The sequence below is a fragment of the Misgurnus anguillicaudatus genome, chromosome 20 (genome assembly GCF_027580225.2).
Source record: "Misgurnus anguillicaudatus chromosome 20, ASM2758022v2, whole genome shotgun sequence".
NCBI lineage: Eukaryota > Metazoa > Chordata > Actinopteri > Cypriniformes > Cobitidae > Misgurnus > Misgurnus anguillicaudatus.
This window is the reverse complement of record NC_073356.2, coordinates 38,598,535-38,606,045: the sequence shown is the minus strand read 5'-3', so window position 1 is coordinate 38,606,045 and position 7,511 is coordinate 38,598,535. Positions and strand designations below refer to the sequence as shown.

The window sequence follows — 7,511 nt, the reverse complement described above, 5'->3', positions numbered from 1 at the left end:
CATTTAAACATTTCCTTAAATATCCAGAGAAACAAAGCATATAGGAATTTGGTACTGATTGGTTGTTGGTACTGATTGGCTTTCCTTAATTTGCATACAGCGGGTGATTGGTTTATGCCTAAGATGGGAGGTGTCTATCAACATTGAATGAAGTTTTACTTACACTTTAACATTGAATTCTGTTGTTATATGAGTGAGACCATTAACCACTTGCATTGAGATATTTCAATGAAAAACAAATAAGATCAGTTTCAGTTTCTTTGTGCATGTAGCATTTCATATACAGTTTGCTTTGAGAAAATGAGACCCTAAAGGTTTCGATGGAAAGTTCACTGTGAATTGTGTAGAGTTGTTTTCCTTGGCCTGCATGGTGAAGTCACGCTGTGCTTTCCCGTGAAGGGGCTATCTTTATTCAGGAAATGTTCCTTACAAGTTCAATATTAATATGAGTCAAATAGAATGATCAAAGTTGATCTAAATTCTACAATTCTATCTGTGTGTTCTTTATCTTTTTGGAGTCAGATAAATCATATTACATTTATATTATATTCCCTCATTTTTGCGTAAAAATACTGATTTTGGCGGTAACTTATTTAAAAAAAAAAAGGCGTTTATTGTATTTTGGAACCAAACTCTTCATATGTTTGTCGTGGAAATTGTCAAATGTAAAACTGTATTTATGTAGTCATAGATGAATAATAAGAGTTGTGTAGATGGTAATGAGATATCATGAGCCTCAAACATGATTGTTTCATCCTTCTTATGTAAACCTTGTACATGCAAAAGAGCGCTGGAAAACAAACCAATCACAACATAACACCAACTGTGACGTTACAGTCTTGATTTACACTCCCAACATTAAATTACACATTAAACTAATTACACTGTTGTTACAATACTAAAAACTAATTTGTGACTGCTGAGTTAGTGATATATGCTAGCGTTTAGTCAGAAGTTTTACTATTGATGTTGCAGTTACGTTTTGCAGGTGATGCGGTGACTGCCAATCAGTCACTCACAGAGGTTGTGGGCACATGCTGTTTGACTCGTGCACCAATAACAATGTCCATATCTTGATGCTCACGTTTTATATTTTGTTTATTCACATATGGTTTAAATGTTAAAAAAGGGTTTACAAAGTCAAAAATTCATACAGATCTTACATATGGCTTTTCAATGAATTTTCCTACCCAGCACCAATCTCACGGTCAAAACTGGTATGCACATTACCCGCACCTGTGCAGCATTTTCTCTTTACCTATTTTATACATTTCCCAAACTCAATACTCCACTTAGTGTACAAAATAAGAATAACACCATATATGACTCTTACAGGAGGTCCATACTGAATAAAACACTTCTCTATCTTCATCTGATACAGACTCAAACATAAGATCTGTTTACATACACACAGAGCTACTGAAGGAGACATATCAGACACTTTTATAAGGTTAACAGATACACCTGTCAATAGAAACTTAATATTATAAAAAGACCAAATTCAGACCCAACAGTGGAACATAAAAAGAAATACTTTTCATTATTTAAAAGATGAATGAAAGTTTTTCTCCTAAGACTGTAAGTGACATCATCTCATCATTCAGTTGTGTTGTTGCCTTTATTTCATGTGTGTTTATTTGATCTCTCATCTGTCCTAATGTTAAAGATCCCAGAACCAGCTGATGAGATCGTTCATCACTCTGTAGTTTCTGTTTCTTCTGATATAATCGCAGGCGTGACAGGCTTGTTCAAGACCAAAGTCGGTTCTGCTCACAACAAACGTCTCTCTCCAGCTGAAATACTTCATGTACATCTCTTTGTTTTTATCCAGATACTTTAGATGTGCAGCGAGGTCTTCAGCAGATTTGTAGTCGTTCACGTGTATAAAAGCACTGCCCGGTATAAATTTCTCGTAGTTTCTTCTGGATGGGCCGAGAACCACCGGTACGGTGCCAACGGCCATGGGGTTAAAGAGTTTCTCTGTGATGTAATCTGGATGAATGGAGTTCTCAAAAGACAGATAAAATTTACAGCTGGACACCAACTCTGAATACTCTTCATTGGTTATCTGTCTATTAAAAACATCACCATAGGTTTCCACATTGATGTGTTCCTTTAAGTTGAGAAAATATTTGGAGCGCTCGTATTCTGGTTTCCAGTTGCTTACGATCCAGCAGACTAACTTCTCCTTGTGTGGTAGTTGAAATCTGTCCAGGCTGTTTTTCTGTGAGATTCGTCCGTATGGGATCATGATATCAGAATCTCGTCTGTAAGTCACAGTCAGATTAAACAGATCGTTCAGGTAAGAATACAGTGCTGAGTTACTCGGAGACTCCATGTTCATCCAGATCCATTTCTGAAAGGAAGGTCGAGTTTGAGTCGGCATATTTGATAAGTCGTTGTCCATATCTCCGTGATGAAACAAGACGCCGTGTGCTTCACTAAACAGATTTCTGTCATCAGTTAACCGGCAACCCTCCAATCTAAAGACTGAACTACAGGATCCTAAATCAAACTTATCCCCAAAGGGCCACATCCAGATCAGCAGGAGGGTCTCTTGTGTTTGTGTTGTGGGTTTTAATTTGTTTTCTATTAAAGGTTGGTTCACAGTAACAGTGTTGTTGTTGTTCTGTCTTGACGCTTGAAAAGCATTGATCCAGGTGTTATGCTTGTAAAAATGAAACGTTGGATGCTGTAGCCAGTTTAGTGTTGATTTGTGGTACAAGTAGAAGATGGCTGAGAAACATGATATGAAAAGCATAGAGATGAAGATGTTCTTCTTACGAGAACTTTGAATCTCCATCATCTAACCTTCAGAAGAGAAAGGAACAGAAAAAGTGTTTTTTAATTCATTGAGCCATAAAATACAGTTTTTGTGTCATCCTGGTTCATATAATATCTATAAGAGTAAGATTGTCTCTTGTGTAAATGCGTGACTTTATAGATGCAGATGTGATCTAAAAAACTTTGGATGGAGAGGATTAAAGTTTAGACGCAGCAGGAGATATTGCAGGTACGTAATGAACCAAACCCATACGAGTCTTATTATTGACTCTGTCCTTATTGATTTTTCTGTGTTTTCTCTTGCATCTATTCATGTAAAGCGCTATATAAAGAAAATCGAATTGGAGTCAGATTTGCATGATATGACCCCTTTAAATATTTGTTAATAAAATATCATACAGGTTTCAGCTCTTATAATATTGATGTTGTTTTGTTGTAAATGATAATTTTGTGAAGTCACCGACTGTTCAGGAGATCAGTGTTTACTTACATGAACCCTCTTCACCACATTTATTGTATTTCTCTCCACAGTACTGACAATTCATGTCAAAAATGCAGTTTTTGTGGAGAATAAAAGTTTATTCAAAGTAAGCAGACCTCCTTTGTTCTTTGACTTTGGGACAAACTCCTCTTTGCATGGCAAAATGAATCTAGCAATCTGAACACCTCAGGACAACTTCCTACACAGACAAACTTGGAGGTCATCTACTCTTTCAACATGCAAATGCTGTGAATTGGACTCTGTCATGAGGATCAGCAAACATCTGAAAGCCTAAGACGTTCAAACACACTCGGACCACACTGTGCACCACAGACAAGCAAGTATACATATTTCTATATACAATAAAATATTGCGGCCCCTTTGTAATAAGATGACTGTTGGTTTATGCAGTAACTATGCATTTGGTCAAAATTGAGTTAAGGGTTAAAATGGGCTTCGTGAGATCTGGTGTGTCTTGTGACAAAGTCTCCTGGTTCAATTTCGTCCCATTTTAGAGAAACGTGTGTGCCAAAATTGAACATGTTTGACTGGCTGGTGTAAAAAACTTTAAAGGAACAGTATGTAGGATTGTGGCCAAAACTGGTATTACAATAACAAAACTGGTGGCCAATATACAACATGACAACATAAACATCAGTTGAGGGCTGCAACTCCATTTTTTTAACGAGATATCAACGAGATATCTCGTCAATCAAGAGAAAACGCTTCATGCCAATGACGAGTATTTCCGCAATACCGCTATTATTCCGCAACTTTTTAAACCCGGAAGTATTGCCCTATGGCAAGCGGCTGTATGTCCGTCTCTGCTTTTTGCACAAAATGTGGTGTTTTTGCAGAAACCTACCCATATTCAAAAGCTGATTACAAAAGAACCACTGAAGGTAGGAAGAAACTTTTTGTTTGAAAGCAGAGGGTCTGTTCTTTCATTTGGTATATTGTATGTTTATATATTTAAAGAAGAACATTTTCTGGAAGGCATTCAACTTTTGTGAAAATCATGAAAAAAATGCTGGCGCTGGCTGGCAACTTTTTATTAAAACGCTGGCGGCAAAAGAGTTAAATGAAAATGATTTCTTAATTTCCAGTGACATATCAGGGCCATTTTATGATTAATTGATATACATTTCTTACATACTATTCCTTTAAGGGCATTCTTCTCAGTTTCAGTGTTTGCGTTGTTAATTTGGCTGACGGTTAATTGCCTAATAAATTGTGACGATTATGACAATTAATTGCCTGTTTTTGGGCTTTGCCGTTTATAACGATTAATTGACTATTTTATTGCTTTGACATTTAATTCTCATACATTGTGTTTGTTCATGAAATAATTTTTATACATGGTTGTGATTATTTAAATTAAATATTTTGCGAGGTTTACTTAGCAATGAATATCAATACACACAACACATATTTAAAATGAATTTTTTAATGATAATATACTAGTCAACATTTGAAGTGGATCAAAACCTCTTATAAAAGTGGTCTTAAAACCAATTCCCAATACCCATTATTGTCTTTGAAAGTTTGGATGAAATTTTCTGATCCACTTCAAATGTTGACTAGTGTAGTTGATACTGCTTATCAAAGTCTCGCAGCATTTCTTTAAATGCTGTTTTTTTTCACTTTATTGAATGGTTTTGCAATGTATCACATTACACTTTCAGTTAAGGAACACCATCCAATACCGTCTCATTTATATAGGCACTACAGCTCCCCCTTCTGTTTTTTAGAGAGTTGTGCAATCATTGCGGTGATTTGAAATCATCGCGATGAGGTCAAACAATTGCGATGAGACGATTATTTAATCATTGTGGCAGCCCTAAATCTGACTCCAATTTAATATAGTAAGAATTTGGTGCATTATTCCAATTATCTGTTGATCATAATTTAGATATTTGATTATTTATTTATTCATTCCCATAGTCTTAGTTATTCGTTAATTTTGGACCCAATATCGCACAGAGTATACGTCGGCCTATATCTCACAGACACAAAATTGTCAGCCTGATCTTAGTCAGAGGTTGCCGGGTAAACTAATACTTTTACGTCTGGCCGCTCCATGTTTGCTCCGATCATAAAAATAGTTCCTTTAGTAACGATCATGCAACTTGCTAAGTCAGGTGATAGACATAAATCTGAGAGTCCTGATGAATGTGCCCCATGCTACATTTGACCATCAAAACACCAGTGTGATCATATCCTGACAGAATAATCTTGCGGTAATACCAGACTCCTTCTAATCTACTGGAAATAATAATTTCTGAAAGAATTCAAATAAATCAATAATACCAGTTTATTTTGCCATGCAGGTTACACTTTAATTTGGTTACTCAAATTCATCAATCAAGAATATCAACATTTACATCCAAAATAAAATATAACTAAAATAGAAAATAAAAGTCACAAATTCAAATCATACCTGGCAATCAGAGACACACCGTAGTGTGAAAAGTTCTGAATACATTGCCAGGCCACCTTTTATACACAGCTTGAGACAAAGACATTGTTAAACTAAAACTCTATAACCTTTTCTAGACTGAATTACTTTCTTTCTCATTTGTTTCCTGAATTTCTTCGCATCTTAACATGTGTAGCTTTTCAGGATCTTTTGGTCTATTTCACTTTGTCTGGCAGGTCCTATTTAAGTGATTTCTTGACAGACGTGGCAGTAATCAGGCCTGGGTGTGGCTAACTGGGTGTGGTTTTAACAGGGGGCAAACACTTTCCCACAGGGCCATGTGTGTTTGGATTTTGTTTTCCCTTCGTAATAAAAACCTTCACTTAAAAACTGCTATTATCTGTTAACTGTTACCTTTGAATAACATTTAAATTTGTTTCATGATCCAAAACATTAAAGTGTGACAAACATGCAAAAACATAAAAAATCTGGAAGGGGCCAACACTTTGTCACACACCTGAAGGGACAGATTTACTAGACGGGACAAATTAGCATGAGAGCACAATTACAAAAGTGCTAATGGGAGTGGTAATCTGTTATTTACTAAAAAGGCATAAATTCAATAAAACAGACAGAACAGCTGATCTCCATAATGACCAACTTTTGGGTCATACCCAAAAAATGGAGGAAAAAAAGATGAAGGTTTGCAAGAAGTTTTGAAACACTTTCTAGTGACTCCTCTTTCATTTTTCATCCAGCAAATATAAAATAACAACATGTTTGAATAATATGTTCCTCTGGCATTGCGTGTTAAAAAATCCTCTGCCTTGTACCGTGCGCTCTCTGATCTTTGCGATGACTCTCCTATCAGCAACAAATGCAGCCATTTCAAGCGCAAAATGATTTAAGATGTGCTTTCTTCTGCATTAATTATTGGCACACATACCAGTAATATATCACACGCGCAAATATTACTAAATCACATTGAGTGAATTATCTCAATAATCTCCCATAAATTATGGAGTCTAAAAGGGCCCTTGCAAAAACTAACAATTTTTGTGGTAAAAGTGTAGTTAAAGTATGGTTAATATTGGCAAGGGGGAAACTTCTAGAAATGCATATGCAATAAGATCAGTCACAAAAACAACTAGAGCACACCTCAGCAGTGATTATTCACTACGTGTCAAATCCTGACAGTCTTTATTTAAAGCCAAAATGATGGTTTGTGCTGGAGGTTCCTGTTAGTAAATCTGGCCCATAGTCTTTTATCTCTTTCTTGACCAAACCCAGATACATTCAAACTGACCTTTAACCCCCACTGTACTGGACAAACAATTCATTATTGTAAGACTTTATTATATTGACGCACATGTTAAAGTTAACATCATCATAAACTAACTATGAATAATAAATATTTTTTTAATATGTAGACATGAATTCAAACAGTAATGTTACAATGTTGCAAAAATGTTTCAATGTGTTTAAATTAATAAATAATGTTAACACACAGAAGTCTCACATCATCGTCTAAACAATCAAAGCTAAAAAAAACAGCTTCCGAAAGTTCAGTTTGTTTTGATATGAAGTAAAGCCTCTTACCTGTGTTATTCTGTAGGATCTCCACAACATCACCTCTGTCAAACACACCCAAACATAAAATATTCAGTAAGTTTGACAGAAAGGACCCGGGTAAGTGTTTGTCCCGCCCCTTCACCGCTTTGTAAATATAATAGATCAGCAGACACAAGAATAAACACCCGAGGCTCGTGCTATTTGATCGGTGTTTCTGTTTAATAAAACATTGACATATAAATGTAATATTTACAT

General features: G+C 35.7%; 1 protein-coding gene across 1 annotated transcript; it reads right to left on the bottom strand.

The window, feature by feature from the left end:
* Nucleotides 1-1,017: 1,017 nt before the first annotated feature.
* LOC129455466 (4-galactosyl-N-acetylglucosaminide 3-alpha-L-fucosyltransferase 9) lies at nt 1,018-7,415 on the bottom strand. The gene is made up of 2 exons (XM_055220197.2): nt 7,284-7,415; nt 1,018-2,811 (listed from the first exon to the last, which is right to left on the bottom strand). Exon 2 carries the CDS (start codon nt 2,804-2,806, stop codon nt 1,661-1,663), a length of 1,146 nt encoding a protein of 381 aa, XP_055076172.2. The 5' UTR covers nt 2,807-2,811; nt 7,284-7,415; the 3' UTR covers nt 1,018-1,660.
* Nucleotides 7,416-7,511: the final 96 nt, after the last annotated feature.

Bases quoted from the DNA above. Each gene is read 5' to 3' on its own strand.
- LOC129455466 (XM_055220197.2), bottom strand. From the start codon at position 2,806: ATGATGGAGATTCAAAGTTCTCGTAAGAAGAACATCTTCATCTCTATG.